The 17,972-nt window shown below is 44.9% G+C and overlaps 1 protein-coding gene across 1 annotated transcript in view; it reads left to right on the top strand.

Moving 5' to 3' along the window:
• The window catches only part of LOC121530672 (zinc finger matrin-type protein 4), a 167,755-nt gene extending 150,404 nt beyond the window's left edge, over window positions 1-17,351 (top strand). Inside the window, exon 7 of the mRNA XM_041835811.2 lies at window positions 15,227-17,351. Within this exon, the coding sequence (XP_041691745.1) occupies window positions 15,227-15,254 (28 nt within the window). The 3' untranslated portion in view covers window positions 15,255-17,351. The remainder of the gene's footprint in view (window positions 1-15,226) is intronic.
• Window positions 17,352-17,972: the final 621 nt, after the last annotated feature.

Below are 17,972 nucleotides of genomic sequence, written 5' to 3'. Positions count from 1 at the left end.
AAACACCCCCAAAGCATAATGTTTCCACCTCCATGTTTGACGGTGGGGATGGTGTTCTTGGGGTCATAGGCAGCATTCCTCCTCCTCCAAACACGGCGAGTTGAGTTGATGCCAAAGATCTCGATTTTGGTCTCATCTGACCATAACACTTTCACCCAGTTCTACTCTGAATCATTCAGATGTTCATTGGCAAACTTCAGACGGCCCTGTATATGTGCTTTCTTGAGCAGGGGGACCTTGCGGGCGCTGCAGGATTTTAGTCCTTCACGGCATAGTGTGTTACCAATTGTTTTCTTGGTGACTATGGTCCAAGCTGCCTTGAGATCATTGACAAGATCCTCCCGTGTAGTTCTGGGCTGATTCCTCACCGTTCTCATGATCATTGCAACTCCACGAGGTGAGATCTTGCATGGAGCCCCAGGCCGGGGGAGATTGACAGTTATTTTGTGTTTCTTCCATTTGCGAATAATCGCACCAACTGTTGTCACCTTCTCACCAAGCTGCTTGGCGATGGACTTGTAGCCCATTCCAGCCTTGTGTAGGTCTACAATCTTGTCCCTGACATCCTTGGAGAGCTCTTTGGTCTTGGCCATGGTGGAGAGTTTGGAATCTGATTGATTGATTGCTTCTGTGGACAGGTGTCTTTTATACAGGTAACAAACTGAGATTAGGAGCACTCCCTTTAAGAGTGTGCTCCTAATCTCAGCTCGGTACCTGTATAAAAGACACCTGGGAGCCAGAAACATTTTTGACATGGGTTTTTCTGGATTTTTGTTGTTGTTATTCTGTCTCTCACTGTTCAAATAAACCTACCATTAAAATTATAGACTGATCATTTCTTTGTCAGTGGGCAAACGTACAAAATCAGCAGGGGATCAAATACTTTTTTCCCGCACTGTATGTGTAGGAAGTACATTTTATGTTTATGTTTTAATATATAATTATTGATTTGGACACTTCAAAACTGTGTTTTGACATTGGGCTATTTATCAAAAGTTATTGTCAAAGGGAAGCAGCGACAGCATCATTTTCAACTTATGTTTTAGGAATATAAATGGAACTTTCAACATTAATTCCCATTAGTATTCTACTTATTTAGGTAAAAACGGTTGAATGAGTCCAAAAACATGATGATGTGATTGATTTATTTTGATGATCTACCAGAAATCATGAAAACGAGTTTGACATGCCTATAATAAGGCATATACAGTATATTTAGCAATAACGAACAAGATAAACATTTCTCATCTGCTATAACAATACAGGGACTAAAACATTATATACAAATGGCTACAACTTAGCTAGCTAGCTAACTAGTCAGCTGATGGGCAAAATGTGGCTAACAGTAGTTTCTTAGCTAGCATAATAACAAGTGTATAAAATGCTGGCCAATGAATTAAATATGACTAAAACATTGAAAACTTAATCAGAAAACATAAGGAAATACTGTACTCACAAAGTGAAGGATGAAACTGTTAGAATAATAATGTTAGAACCCAGAGATTCTATGCACAGCCACAGGCGGCAAGTTTAACTTAGTAGTTAATTAACACTGCTAGCCTGTGCTAGCTGTGACATCACCAGTCACTCTTAAAGGGACAGGTTTTCTTAAAGGTGAATAAAACAGACATAAATATAGAACAGTTGTTTATTTTTGTTTTAAAACATTTGGGGGGTAGATATACACCACTGTTCAAAAGTTTGGGGTCACTTAGAAATGTCCTTGTTTTCGAAAGAAAATAAAAAATGTTGACCATTAAAATAACATCAAATTGATCAGAAAGGCAGTGTAGACATTGTTAATTTTGTAAATGGCTATTGTAGCTGGAAACAGCTGATTTTTAATGGAATATCTACATAGGCGTACAGAGGCCCATTATCAGCAACCATCAGTCCTGTGTTCCAATGGCACGTTGTGTTTGCTAATCCAAGTTTATCATTTTAAAAGGCTAATTGATCATTAGAAAACCCTTTTGCAATTATGTTAGCACAGCTGAAAACTGTTGTGCTGATTAAAGAAGCAATAAAACTGGCCTTCTTGAGACTAGTTGAGTATCTTGAGCATCAGCAATTGTGGGTTCGATTACAGGCTCAAAATGGCCAGAAACAAATAACTTTCTTCTGAAACTCGTCAGTCTATTCTTGTTCTGAGAAATGAAGGCTATTCCATGCGAGAAATTGCCAAGAAACTGAAGATCTCGTATAACGCTTTGTACTACTCCCTTCACAGAACAGCGCAAACTGGCTCTAACCTTCACTCCCAAGAACAGTGCAAAAAGAAAGCTATTTTATTGACTTTTTATATCACAAGTCAAACAATAGAGGCTATATCCTCCTTGCTATAATATTTCCTTTTCCTATAGCCAATATATGAGAGGAAAAGTCTCTTTCGCTGATGACGCCGAGCACAAACACCCCCAAGTTATGAAGGCTTATATTTGTCTTCTAAATGGTTTCAGCTTGGCATTATTAACGTCAGTCAAGACCATCAGTCACTATATAAAGGTATTGCCACACAGACATACAGAGGTGTAGGATGAATGAAATGCATGTTTATGAAAGGTCAGTCCCATTATTTCTCTAGGAAACTTCCCCTTGGTGCATTGACTGTTCCAACCCCATCCATTATTATTTTGTATTTTTATTTATTTGCAACAAAGGGAACAAGTGATAGACAACAGTACAGATAAAAACAAATACAAATAAAAAAACGGTGTGCAGGTGTGGTTGGAAGCCCAAGGGCTTCTATCAAAACCACATCACAAAAAAAACAATATACAATATATAAGTACCAAAATAAAAGGTTTGTTAAAACTGATAACAAAACCTACTAATTATAAATGTATACAGTAAATAAATTAATCAGTAATCATGAAACAAATATTTTCTTTATTTAAATGTGTGTGTGAGAGTTAGGCTGTATGGAGGAGTAGTTTGGTTCATCAGGCTGACCCCCAGTCTTCGCTTGAACTTATTGAGGGATGATGATGTTTTGGCAATATGAAGATAAGTATTCCAGAGTATGGTACCTCTGTATCTGATATAGAATTGACTATGTGAGGTGCGGCAGTGGGGAGGGTGAAGGTTATCGCAGTACTCGCCCAGACAATATTACAGTAAATGTGATATGGGTAATTTAAGCTATAGTATAGAGTTAGGAAGCAAGCCTGATGAACCAAACCACTAATCTTTCTGATGATACCAACAGATTTAATCACTTTGCTGCAGACAAATTGAATATGATCTTTCCAGGATAACCTTTCATCAGTTAGAACTCCGATTAATCTAGTGGATGGGACTTGTTCCATTTCATTCCCACCAATTGAGATTCTGGCTCTTCTTTTTACAATATTTCTTATTCCTACTAGTGAATACAATAAAGTTGGATTTTTAAACATTTTTAAACATCAACCCTTTCTTTTTTAAAGATAATTTGTTTATCTGGAACCATTCAGAAAATTTGGCCATGCCTGAATTGGCTTCATTAATTAGTGAATCAAAATTATTGTCTGATAAAATCTAATTGGTATCATCAGCAAAGAGAATGGGAAGTACGGTAGAAGACACAGCAGCAAGGTCATTGATATAGATTAGGAATAGTAAAGTTCAAATTATTGAACCCGGTGGCATGCCACAGGATATTTTGGCCCTGGTAGATGCACAACCATTTGCATAAACAAATTTGTTCTCTATCATAAACATAACTATATAGCCAATTCTATGTATAATCATGAAAACCGTAATAATGCAATTTAGAAAGTAATATTTAATGATAAACCATGTCAAACACTTTGGATAAATCTAAAATGATGCCAAAAGCATATTCATTCATTGTGATTCAGGGCTGTAAAGATTTTATCCACAAGTTGCAAAAGAGCCATATCTGTGGAGTAGTTTTTATGAAAACCATATTGGTGCTCATATAGAATACAGTGTTGATTTAAATGTTTCAACTTTCTCTTATACACCAATTTTTCTAGGATTTTAGAAAAACATGGTAGTACAGATCATTTGTAAAAGATCTTGGATCCCCAGATTTATAGAGGGGTATAACTTTGGCAATTTTCAAATCTTTAGGAACAATACCAGTTTGCATTGATTTGGTGAATATATACATTGGAGGCTCAGTAAATGAAGAAGACTCTGATTTCACCAAAGAGGTATGTGATGTTACCTTTTTTTAATTATTCAATTAGTCGTGGCAGCAGCATTTTTTGAGACTGGTTGTAAACCAAGGTTTCCAGAACCCATCTACTGCTCTCTTACAGTATGTGGTTTAACTAAGGGAAAGCAGTGTTGAAATACAGAATTGAAATATGTGAGAAAAGTCTGGTAAGCAGACCTGATTATAAACATTTTCCCATGAATTATCATCAATCAACATCTTAAAGCACTCACAATTACTTTTGTTAAATATGTTACCCTTAATGCTACTAATCATTCCAATCTGTTGATTTCCAGTATAAAGTATGTCAGTGAGTGGTTCTCACTTTTAAACAAGTTTATGTTGTAGTCACCCAATAGAGAGAAGACAGATAATGAACAAGGTTGTCATGATTTTTAGGAAGACTGCGACATTTCAAATGAAAGGTAGAAAATAAGCTCGTCTTGGAATTAGATAAACTGCTATACAAGTTGTTAAATTGCTTCACATTATAGTAATCACAAGTGATAGACTCATCTCTGGTAAATCTCAGGAAATCTGAATCTGGATCACAATCATTATATGTATTGTTCGCTTCATTAATATCTAATGGGTTAAAGACCATGTTATCAGGGTGGATAACCTGCCCAACTAAGAGAGATACACAGTCAGAATCATCCAGAGAATGGAACGGAAACATAGAAGTGCATGTCTCACATGTCCAATACAACCATACGTGTGTTAGTTTTATCAATAAGGGTGCACTTCCTATGGAATGCACATTGACACAGAAGACTTCAGAGGGTAATGGCATTTAGAGCAATGTGTGTTTTTGGTCGTGAGGTTAGGTGAAACACATTAACAAAGTAGAGTAAATGTGTGTGTGTGTGTGTGTGTGTGTGTGTGTGTGTGTGTGTGTCAAATCAGTTGACTATAGCAGAGTCACTTGCCATAGGCCTATGAGAGGGGGGGTGAATGACCAGCTGATCATACTTCAGGTATGTGATGTTACCTTTTTTTCATTCTTCAATTAGTCGTGGCATCAGTTCCTTTCTTTTGATGTATACCTTTTCGGATAAGTTTTAATTAATTAAGATGTTGGTTCCCTTCAGGCACTTGGCTCTCCTGAGAATCTCCTCCTTGTCTTTGAACCTGAGTAGTTTCACCACTATAGATCTGGGCCGTCCATCGGGGAAGAAAGGGCCATTCCTATGCGGCCTCTCCATCTCCATGAGTTTAGGGTCCAGTTTGAGGTGATCTGCCAAGAGTTTCTTGGCCTTGACTTCTGTGTCATGACACAGGTTCAGTCTTTACATTCTCAATTCCATCGATTAAAATGTTATTGCGCCTCGATTGGTTTTTGAGGTAGCCTCCTTTGGAAGAGTGCTTATCAAGTGTTATTTGAAAATTGCGAAATCCTCTGACATGGTTTTGAATGCAGTCTGGCTGGTGACATTCACTCCCTTTAGCTCCTTCACCTCCGACTGTGTAAATTCTAACTGTGTTTAATATCCATTACATCCTTAAACAGATCATCAACCATTTTGTTGGTAGGATCCATAAAGAGTTGCAGGAAGGACTTAAAGTTATTTTCCTGCAGATCTATTAGATCTTTATAGAACTATTTTCGTTGATCGAGTAGTTCATGGAGTGTAGTCCTTGAAACTTTTTTATTCCGGCGTTTTTCTATCTACTATTAGCCATGCTGTAAGCTTGTTGTGAGCTAAAATGAGTTCGCAAACACAACCCACACCCCGCCTCCCGAAAACAAGCTCCGCCAGTGAAATGGCAAACACACACAAGCAACACACACTTGATCGCACATGCACCAGTACGATAAACAGAGAGAAGGCGGAGAACTAGCATAGACAGTGGTAGGAGCATTCGCTTACCCAGGAGCATTCCCTTACCTACCGAACGAGCAGCGTGAACGAGCCTGTCCCATTGACAGGGCGACATGAAAATGCAGTGTGATAGACTTATCCAGAGGCACCCTTATTCTGTCTCACTCTCTGCTTCTCCCCTTCTCTCTCTTTATCTCTCTCTCTCTCTCTCTCTCTCTCTCTCTCTCTCTCTCTCTCTCTCCCCCTCTCTCTCTACCACGCTCTCTCTCCGCACTCTCTCTCTCTCTGCCGACCCCTTCTCCCTCTCTCTCTCTATGCCCCCCTATCTCTATTTCTCTTCTCCCTCTCTCTCTCTCTGCCACCCCCCTTCTCCCTCTCTCTCTTTCTATGTCCCCCCCTCTCTCTCTCTCTCTCTCTCTCTCTCTCTCTCTCTCTCTCTATGCCCCCTCTATCAATCTCTCTCTCCCCTCTCTCTCTCTCTCTCTCTCTCCCCCTCTCTCTCTCTCTCCCCCCTTCTCTCTCTCTCTAGCATGTCAGCCAGTAGAGGATTGCCCAGGAAGGAACTCCCCATGAGACACAATGCTGTGTGCCACAAATCCCCCAACGCTTAGAGACTGACAGACCTGCTCCTCAAATCCTTCATGCACACACAACCATATTCACAAACATATTCACAACCATATTCACAAGAGGGATAATAGCAGCTATGTGTCTTCAAAGCATAAATGCTAATTAATCTGGCTTAACGTTCCATCTGATTACAATGCAACAGGAACATATTTCAGTCTGTTCAAAGGTTTATTGGCTGGGGGAATGGATTGTGAATCTGCTGGTTGCAGGCATTAGGCATCATTGCAGGAATATTTTAAGACCGACAGTGCAACTGTAGTGTAGTTTCAGCACTGATAAAATAGGGTGGTAAAACTGTGAGCAGTAGGATATTTGTTTGGACCGGAGCAGTCAACAGACCCTGTCTCAATGGTAGCATAAACGACCATATGGAGAGTCCTGGAGAGAACACTTTACCAACATAAATCTGGCCACTGTATCGATCTGCTGCTTAGCGGCTGCAGTAACGCCTGGAGGGGTGGCAGAGGCAATTGATTCTGAAAGTGGCTGTATGAGGCTGATGCTGATGGCCGCTTCCAGCACTGGGAAGTAGAGTAGTGACTTTGGGCTTGTTTTTTATGAAGGTGTTGGAATGCTGAAATATTGACCAACTACAATGCATTATGTGCTGGAGCAGAAAAAGCTTGCGCACCAGTGGGAAGAGGAAGAGGAGGGGTGTTTTATTTCCGAGCCCATCTTTCTCCAGTGATCATCCCCTGTGTGATGGCTTCATGATTTATAATAATGCTCAGTGGAGGCTCCGCTGAGGCACTTCCGCTCGGCACCGCCGGCCTTGGTGAGATGCACCGATTAGATGCTCAGTGGAGGGAAGTTTAGAAACCGCTTTACAGCTCTGTAGAAGTTAGATACCAACAAACAGGCGGGGACAGCTTGAATGCAAACCATCAAACAGGAGAGGTTGCAGCACAAAGGGGGAAAGAGGCAAAGCCACACAGTCGACAGTCCAATCGGCGGGGGTTTCTCTTTTATGATAGAGCCTAATTTCCTTGTAGGTTGACTTCCTAATTAATTCCCAATGCACATTGGGAGGGAGATAGCTAGGGGCCCAGTATTGGCTACAGAATAGACACATTGTTAATCCCAAATGACATGGGTCTGTACCAGCTCATCTGCTAATCCAAGCTGGCATTCTTTCTCTCCAAGCTTTATCTTTCCATCACTCTATTGTTTGGTTTAAGTCATCAGAAATATTTCAGATTGAAGCGAGCACTCCATGATGAGCACACTAGATGAGAAAAAACTCAGGCCTCTGAGGCTAGCCTTTCAACTATGTATCTTCAAAGGGCTTTTGGTCTGACATTCAGTCCCACCAGCTTCAACGACAGACACACGGCTTCTTTATATGACGTCCGGCACGTCCACTGTGATGTCCCACAGAAAGACATTCCCACAAATACACCAGAGGGGAAACATGGCGAATAACACATTAAGAACGTGTGTGTGATGTACAATGCAGACAACTGATGGGTTTATGAATATACCACTTAAAATGGTGTATAAGGAATATTTATTTTACAGCATTTAGTATGATGATAACTTGCCGGTGTACTGTACGAATCTGGAGGACTGCTGCTGTTTTGTAGACTGAAATTGTCTTGGACAGGCAACTCAATTTTACATATAACAAAACCAGGAGTATCATAAACTGCAACATAGAAAGAAGAAGGGAGGCATTTTATCACAAAGGGAGAATTAACTTCAAAGGGACTGAGAATGTCCATGTGGAATATAGGCATGAAGATAAATAATTCATGGATAATTCCTCCACCAGAGTAATGTGCTGACAGAATTTGTCACACACTGTATGAATACATAAGTTGTGTGTTGGCAATCACGTGGTTAAGGTCTCTGCACTCAGATGGTGTGGTTTCTATTTGCTGTTGCATCAAGTGAAACTGTGTAACTTACACTCGCTTCACGGTAAATTAATAATAAGGCAGTTTGCCTTGAGAGGGAAAATAGAGGAGGCTTGATACTGCTGCTGGAAAATGTATATTTCCTGTCTCTGACTGACTGGAAGTAGTAGAGAGGGGGAAGGAGAGGGGAGGGGGAGAGGGGAAGGAGAGGGGAGAGGAGAGGGGGAGGAGAGGGGAGAGGGGGGAAGGAGAGGGTGAGGGGAGTGGAGAGGGGGAAGGAGAGGGTGAGGGGAAGGGGAGAGGGGGAGGGGAGGGAGAGGGGAGGAAGGAGAGGGGGAAGGAGAGGGGAGGGAGTGGAGGAGGAGAGAGTGAGGGGAAGGGGAGAGGGAGGGGAGAGGGGGAAGGAGAGGGGAGGAGAGGGGGAGGAGAGAGTGGGGGAAGGAGAGGGTGAGAGGGGAGAGGAGAGGGGGGAGGAGAGGGGGAGGGAGAGGGTGAGGGGAGTGGAGAGGGGAAGGAGAGGGGAGGAGAGGGGGAGGAGTGAGAGGGGAGGAGAGGGGAGGAGGGGGAGAGAGAGAGTGAGGGAGGGGAGGGGGAGGGGAGTGGAGAGGGGGGAAGGAGAGGGGGGAAGAGGGCGAAGGGGAGGGAGAGGGTGAGGGGAGTAGAGAGGGGGAAGGAGAGGGGAGGGGAGAGGGGGAGGGGGGTGGAGAGGGGGAAGGAGAGGGGGAGGAGAGGGGAGAGTATAGAGAGAGTGAGGGGGAAGGAGAGGGGGAGGGGATGGAGAGGGGGGAAGGAGAGGGGGAGGAGAGGGGAGAGTAGAGGAGAGAGTGAGGGGGAAGGAGAGGGGAGAGGAGAGGGGAGAGGAGAGGGGGAGGAGAGGGAGAGGGGGAAGGAGAGGGTGAGGGGGAGGGAGAGGGGGAGTGGAGAGGGGGAAGGAGAGGGGGAGGAGAGGGGGAGAGTAGAGGAGAGAGTGAGGGGGAAGGAGAGGGGGAGGGGAGAGGGGGAGAGGGTGAGGGGAGTGGAGAGGGGGAAGGAGAGGGGAAGAGGGCGAAGGGGAGGGGAGAGGGGAGTGGAGAGGGAGGGGAGAGTAGAGGAGAGAGTGGGGTGGAGGGCGAGGGGGAAGGAGAGGGGTGAGGGGAGTGGAGAGACTGAAGGAGAGGGTGGGGGAAGTAGAGGGTGAGGAGAGGGTGAAGGAGAGTGTGGGGTGGGGTGGAGGGAGAGGGTGAGGGGAGAGGGGTGAAGGGGAGAGTGGGGTAGAGGGAGAGGGGGAAGGAGAGGGGGGAGGAGAGGGGAGAGTAGAGGAGAGAGTGAGGGGGAAGGAGAGGGGGGGAGGAGAGGGGGAGAGGGTGAGGGGAGTGGAGAGGGGGAAGGAGAGGGGGTAGAGGGCGAAGGAGAGGGGAGGGGAGAGGGTGAGGGGAGTGGAGAGGGGGAGGGGGGAGGGAGAGGGGAGGGGGAGTGGAGAGGGGGAAGGAGAGGGGGAGGAGAGAGTGAGGGGGAAGGAGAGGGGGGAGGGAGAGGGGGGAGAGGAGTGGAGAGGGGGAAGGAGAGGGGGAGGAGAGGGGGAGAGTAGAGGAGAGAGTGAGGGGAAGGAGAGGGGGAGGAGAGGGGAGAGGAGAGGGGGAGGAGAGGGGGAAGGAGAGGGTGAGGGGAGTGGAGAGGGGGAAGGAGAGGGTGAGGGTGAGGGGAGAGGGGGAGGGGAGTGGAGAGGGGGAGGAGAGGGGAGAGTAGAGGGAGAGTGAGGGGAAGGAGAGGGGAGGGGGAGAGGGGGAGAGGGTGAGGGAGTGGAGAGGGGGAAGGAGAGGGGGAAGAGGGGAAGGGGAGAGGGGGAGGGGAGTGGAGAGGGGGAGGAGAGGGGGAGGAGAGGGGAGAGTAGAGGAGAGAGTGAGGGGGAAGGAGAGGGGGAGGAGAGGGGGAGGAGAGGGGAGGGGAAGGGGAGAGGGGGAGGGGAGGGAGAGGGGGAGAGAGGGGAGAGAGAGAGTGAGGGGAAGGAGAGGGGGAGGGGAGAGGGGAGGGAGTGGAGAGGGGGAGGAGAGGGGAGAGTGAGGGGGAAGGAGAGGGGGGAAGGAGAGGAGAGGGGAGGAGAGGGGAGAGGAGAGGGGGAAGGAGAGGGTGAGGGGAGTGGAGAGGTGGAAGGAGAGGGTGAGGGGGGAGGGAGAGGGGGAGGGAGTGGAGAGGGGGAAGGAGAGGGGAGGAGAGGGGAGAGTAGAGGAGAGAGTGAGGGGGAAGGAGAGGGGGAGAGGGTGAGGGGAGTGGAGAGGGGGAAGGAGAGGGGGAAGAGGGCGAAGGAGAGGGAGGGGAGAGGGGAGTGGAGAGGGGGAAGGAGAGGGGGAAGAGAGCGAAGGAGAGGGTGAGGGGAGGGGAGAGTAGAGGAGAGAGTGGGGTGGAGGGAGAGGGGGAAGGAGAGGGGTGAGGGGAGTGGAGAGACTGAAGGAGAGGGTGGGGAAGTAGAGGGTGAGGAGAGGGTGAAGGAGAGGGTGGGGTGGGGTGGAGGGAGAGGGTGAGGGGAGAGGTGAAGGAGAGAGTGGGGTAGAGGGAGAGGGGGGAAGGAGAGGGTGAGGGGAGTGGAGAGGGGGAGGGGAGAGGGGGAGGGAGTGGAGAGGGGGAAGGAGAGGGGGAGGAGAGGGAGAGTAGAGGAGAGAGTGAGGGGGAAGGAGAGGGGGAGAGGGTGGGGGGAGTGGAGAGGGGGAAGGAGAGGGGGAAGAGGGCCAAGGAGAGGGAGGGGAGAGGGTGAGTGGAGAGGGGGGAAGGAGAGGGTGAGGGGGAGGGGAGAGGGGGAGGGAGTGGAGAGGGGAAGGAGAGGGGAGAGTAGAGGAGAGAGTGAGGGGGAAGGAGAGGGGGAGGGGAGTGGAGAGGGGGAAGGAGAGGGGGAGGAGAGGGGAGAGTAGAGGAGAGAGTGAGGGGGAAGGAGAGGGGGAGAGGAGAGGGGGAGGAGAGGGGAGTGGAGAGGGTGAATGGGGGGAGAGGGTGAGGGGGGTGGAGAGTGTGATGGAGAGGGTGAGTGGGGGAGAGTGTGAAGGAGAGGGTGAGGGGAGTGGAGAGTGAAGAAGAGGGTGGGGGGAGAGTGTGAATGAGAGGGTGAGGGGAGTGGAGAGTGAATAAGAGGGTGGGGGGAGAGTGTGAATGAGAGGGTAGGTGGTGGGAGAGTGAAAGGGAAGTGTAGGCTGTGCAGACAGTCTCAAAGCTGTTCTAAAAGTCTGTCCTGCTGTCAGTCTTGGGAGGATGTGTCTTTAAGAGCTGTCATTTAGATGGAAAGAAAGGCAGTCAGCAGCAACAGCAATGTGGTTGTTGGAGGGCAACAGGCAACTCTATAGTAGATGTTGCCACTCTAACAATGTAGGACTCTTTTCAGACTCATCACAGCCTTGTTGGCTGAGCTTCTCTCATTGACTTACAGAAATGCTGTGCTCAAGAGGAAATTATCAAATTAACTAAATTATTTGAGGATGGTACTTGGATTAGATTTTCACCTGCAGGGACAGCAGAGTTTGAAAGTGAGACTTGGTTACAATGTGTTCTCTTGGTTAACTTGGCTTGCCTCTGTTAACATCTACCTTCTGGTTGCAATGCCTCATTCAGTTGTCTCGTTGTTGTAATCATGTAGTTAATTAGACCAATTGAAATATGCTACTTAGACCTCTGGAAAAATATAATATGTGTTATACCAGACAGTGTTAAACCACCTGAGATCAGAATACATCAGTACTGAGTCCAAAGTAGGGACAACTATAATGTCTGAACATCAGGTGAAACATTTATAAAGACCTGCATGGTTTCAGATGCACACATTGTTTATTGAGTGCAACATTGTGTTTTGTACCACCAACTAACACATGAAAATCTCTGGATTTGGGTACACTGCGTTTGAACTGAACAGTTGGTGAACCAGTAAATTCAAATGTATAATTTAGCCTACAAAATCACGGCTGCATGTTTTCCTGAATGTGTTGTAATTAGTGTGGTTTTATAGTGATGTAAAGTAGCAGAACAGGATCCATTCATACGAGTGAAAAAGGCTCTGTCTATGTAGAGAGCCCCTCTAATGAAAACAAAATGCTAAATACGCCTTTGAGTGGAATAAATTCAGCTCTGCTGGCGTGCTGAGAATGTGTTCATTTTCCTCCATTTTATGGAACTGTTTGCTTTCTCCAAAGGGAGGCCTCGTCTCAAGGTTGTTTTATTTCTCAACTTTACTCAGTGAATGTTGCATTAATCTTACTCTTATGTTTCAATCCCCCACCTCCCTTCTGCTTTCATTATTGTGTGTGTGTGTTTATGCGTGGCTGTGTGTGTGCCGTTGTGTGTGTGTACATGCACTTGTGTGTTTGCATGCGCTTTCATGAGTGCTTCAGTGTGTGTGTGTGTAGGCTAAGGTCTATGCAGGTCTGGTACATTAGCTTTTATGGTGGACTAATTTCAAACTAATATGGGCCCTGCTCTGCTGCTGCTGCTCTGGCCACGTCCTCTAGGGACTGCCTCCGCAGGATGGGGACTAACTCATGGGGACTAACTCATGGGGACTACCTCAGCAGGATGGGGACTAACTCATGGGGACTAACTCAGCAGGATGGGGACTAACTCATGGGGACTACCTCAGCAGGATGGGGACTAACTCATGGGGACTACCTCAGCAGGATGGGGACTAACTCAGCAGGATGGGGACTTACTCATGGGGACTAACTCAGCAGGATGGAGACTAACTCATGGGGACTAACTCAGCGGGATGGAGACTAACTCGTGGGGACTAATTCAGCAGGATGGGGACTAACTCATGGGGACTACCTCAGCAGGATGGGGACTAACTCATGGGGACTAACTCAGCAGGATGGGGACTTACTCATGGGGACTAACTCAGCAGGATGGAGACTAACTCATGGGGACTAACTCAGCGGGATGGAGACTAACTCGTGGGGACTAATTCAGCAGGATGGGGACTAACTCATGGGGACCAACTCAGCAGGATGGGGACTACCTCATGGGAACTAACTCAGCAGGATGGGGACTAACTCATGGCTACTAACTCATGGGGACTAACTCAGCAGGATGGGGACTAACTCATGGGGACTAACTCAGCAGGATGGGGAATACCTCATGGGAACTAACTCAGCAGGATGGGGACTACCTCATGGGAACTAACTCAGCAGGATGGGGACTAACTCATGGCTACTAACTCATGGGGACTAACTCAGCAGGATGGGGACTAACTCATGGGGACTAACTCAGCAGGATGGGGACTACCTCATGGGGACTAACTCAGCAGGATGGGGACTACCTCATGGGGACTACCTCATGGGAACTAACTCAGCAGGATGGGGACTAACTCATGGCTACTAACTCATGGGGACTAACTCAGCAGGATGGGGACTAACTCATGGGGACTACCTCATAGGGGACTAACTCAGCAGGATGTTAATTTTACAATGTAAACAGTGATTACTCTCTCTCTGCTAAATTTACCTGGAGTCAACATAGAAACCCCGGACTAAATGCAAGTCAGGGAATCGATTAATTTTACAAATAATGTTTGTACATTAACTACTGTTAATGTGGCGGGACTTACAGTGCATGAACCAATGAGGGTTAAGAATTCTATTTTAGTAGTCTATTGGCTCAAAATAAGATGTGATATACCTGCACATTAACTATTGTATGTTCCCACAAACTGCACACCTGTGTACTGTCCTCAGTAAATTGCCTTAAAGGAATCCAATCTTACAAACACATCGGCAGGTAGTCTGACGGGTAGGAGATTTGGCCCATTAACCGAAAGGTTGCTGGATCGAATGCCCAAGCAGACAAGGTAAAAATCTGTCGATCTGCCTCTGAGCAAGGCAGTTAACCCCCAACAACAACAACTACGTCCCGTTCACCAATGACGTGGATGTCGATTAAGGCAGCCCCCTCTCTGATTCAGAGGGGTTGGATGCATTCAGTTGTACAACTGGCTAGTTACCCTCCTTTCCTACCCCCCTCTTTTTCTCTACTGTAAGACTATCTGTGGCACGGCAGAATATCATATTAGATGTGGATTGGTTGTCATGCTGTGAGAACAGTCATACCATATTAAGTGAGAGGGCCTTTAAGTATGATTTCTCCTAGACGGGGAGAGAACAGGGAGAGGCGTCTCCAACAGTGATTGTGTGTTGATAAACCATTCGGTAAGGCCTTCAGTCGATGTGGCGATGTCGTGGATATGCTATTAAACCTGGCTTTCCTCTTAAATCACATCACAAGTGGGATTAGATGTTGGCCACTCTAAGTGTCATAAGCGAGCTCCGAGGGCTTTGTTGAGGACATGACAAACGAGCGCATAAAGTCAAGTGGTGCGTGAAGTACGGGAGACAGAGATGAGAAAGTGTCCTGAGGAGGGTTTTGTATCCAGTCTAGAGGAGACAAGGCTGTTTAGACCTCCTCCTACTTGAACTGCCCTCTGCTGCTGCTTGTGATGGACTCCTTATTGTGGACACTTTATTATTGATCAGGATAATTTCATCTTTACCTGTTTTATTTGATTGGTTGAGATATATTTTACTTTTGCTGTCTCATAACAATAACATATTTCTCTCTTTCTTTCTTTCTTTCTTTCTTTCTTTCTTTCTTTCTTTCTTTCTTTCTTTCTTTCTTTCTTTCTTTCTTTCTTTCTTTCTTTCTTTCTTTCTTTCTTTCTTTCTTTCTTTCTTTCTTTCTTTCTTTCTTTCTTTCTTTCTTTCTTTCTTTCTTTCTTTCTTTCTTTCTTTCTTTCTTTCTTTCTCCTGCAGCCTGAAGAATCAGATATGTGTCCAGTGAATCTTGAAGAACAAAATAATCCATTGGATTGATGTCAGACAAGCTGTGGTCAGCTTGCCCCGCTTTTTCTGCCTCTGCTCTGCTTTCTCTCTCTACCACACACACTCTTTCTCGCTCTCGGTCTGTCTCTCTCTCTCTGTCTCTCTCTCTGTGTCTCTCTCAGTGGCCCTGCTGGCATACAGTAGGAGAAAGAGGGGGTTTTGTAACACTCCAGCTCCACAGCATCTATCTCACCTGTCAACGTAAAGCTTCTGCAGAACTCTTCTCATTTTAGCTGTGTGATCATCAACATTCCACATTCCGCATTCCACATTAACAGATTTTCAGTATGTTTAAAGACAATTGTCCAAGAGCATAAAGGTTGATCGGGCAAAGGGGTGGTCTTCTCAATGCATGATGAAACAAACAACCTGCAACTTCATGCTAACTATGCTTTTTGCTTTAGTTGTGTTAGAGAGAGGAAGACTCTCAGTGGCATTTTGACTTGAGGAATAAATAGTTTTTTTGTAATTTATTTACCTCTGAAATAGAATATGTATAAGAGATAACTTATATGTAAGTAATATATTGTTTTTAGATTTATTTATGAATCATTCATTTTAAAATTTGTATTTGGTTTGCCCTCAGAATACGTTTTTTTCTTTCAGAATAATGTATAACATTATAATAATGGTTTAATAATTGGGTCTATGCTATATATTCCCATCCAATCTTACAATAACATAATATCCCTGGTGGACAAAAGGTTTTGTTGGCAATAATAATGACAATTTGAGAAATGCCTTTGAACATAATGGTATCGTGCACAAGTTGCTTTATAAATACTACAGTAAAAGTTTTTTTAAATATTTGTATTTATTTTGGGAATTGATCTTTCTGCGTCTCTAGCAGTCCTGGAAGGAGAACCTAGATAGGGATCTATGTTGTCAGTGTTCCAGATCTCAACATGTGTTCTCTGTTCCTCCATGTGGTTTTGAGGTTCAAATGTGGTCTTCGTCTCAGGGAGGTCCCATTGATTACTATTGTTCAGATTCATGATTCAGATTCATGATTCAGATTCAACAGAACTATTTTAAAATGTTACTACGTTCATGTTCACTGAATTCATTCCAAAAAAGCCTTTTAGAATGTGTAAGAAATACAGCCAATTACAGTCAATTTGAATCAAACCATGTTATTCTGTAATGGTGTTATGATGATGTCTTATTCAGAGATGGAGAGTATTTAAAAAGCAATCCAACTTTAATATACAACCTTATTTCAACCTTCTGTAACAACTCTTTCATTCTAATATGTTATTAGAACATCAAAGCTACGTTATAACAGTGGTTCCTGTTGCCATAGCAGGTGTTTTATTAGGAATGTATATTTGTTCTTACTGTTGTGGATTAAACAGTTTATTGGTAATTGGGAAAGCAGATGTATCTGTATACTGATAGAAGAGGTATTTATTATCCTGTCAGTACAGTGCAGTCAGTGTCTGTCGACAGCAAAGATGTGTTTAATCAATAGCCTTGATAAATAACTTTAAAGGTATTTTTGTGCAAATTTATAAATAACTGATCTGTTTGTTTTGAAATTACCAATGTCTAGAATTGTTACACCAATTGAAACCAAGCCTTTTTCCTTTTTTGATAAGACTTCAACCGTTTTAATTTACTGCTTACGCAAAGAAAACCACACCACAGCATGTTCATGGGCATTAGAGGGATGGAGAGAGAAATTAAAAAACATACAACAAAACATCCTGAATTGAACACCAACTGAAGCTGGCTCAACTGAGAGCCATCCGCCTTGTGAGATGCCACAGGCAAAAAACAACAACTAATGTACAAAGTGTTTTTAATATTACAAGCAACTTAAGATGTACTCTGTGGACGTATGATTTACTAATTAATGCAACTCTGCGATCCATTGAATTGCTTTGCTCAGCCCCAAGTCACATTCTGCCCAACTTTTGCATTGGATCTAATGTCTCTCCCTTGATCTCCAGAGGAACACCACCTCTCATACACCCTACTCTCTTTGTGCTATCTCTGGGTTATGTACTCTACTGTGTCTGAAAAACAATAAAAAGACACTTGCAACTATACCATACCACCTGTCCAGTCGTGTTGCTTTGTTCCGCCTATGTTTTCCTCCGAGCTGGCATTCTCATCCCCAAAGTTAACATGCCCCATTTCTCAAAGGAAAGTCGATAGTTCACAGTTGACTGAAGATAGAGATTTCCTGACTACTGTTGTCATCCTCTGCTGTATTCCATATCAGTATCAGGAGACTTATAGCAGTGGGCAATAAGAGTTACTACCCATCACATGCTTTTTGCTGAGTAAGATACAGCTCTTCTATATGGAGGTGGTTGCATTACGCAGAGGAAAGGTCATCTTTCGGCCAGAAAAACCAGACATTTTCAGTTAGCTCTACAATGACATGACTAACACTGCTTTCCCATTGCCTGTCAGAGTCTAGACACCTCTGGGGAATATCATGTGCCCAGCAACCTATGTTCCTATCTAACCCTAGAGCTGAGCTGAGTCTTTTATCTGAAGGAGTAGCACAGGTTAACCATTCCTCTATCTGCCATTCCCCTGGAATCAAAGTCAACCAACTACACCATATATACAAAAGTATGTGGACACCCATTCAAATGAGAGGATTCGGCTATTTCAGCCACACCCGTTGCTGACAGGTGTATAAAATCGAGCACACAGCCATGCA

This window comes from Coregonus clupeaformis, chromosome 18, assembly GCF_020615455.1.
Source record: "Coregonus clupeaformis isolate EN_2021a chromosome 18, ASM2061545v1, whole genome shotgun sequence".
NCBI classification, from domain to species: Eukaryota; Metazoa; Chordata; class Actinopteri; order Salmoniformes; family Salmonidae; genus Coregonus; species Coregonus clupeaformis.
This window is presented reverse-complemented; position numbering and strand designations above follow the sequence as displayed.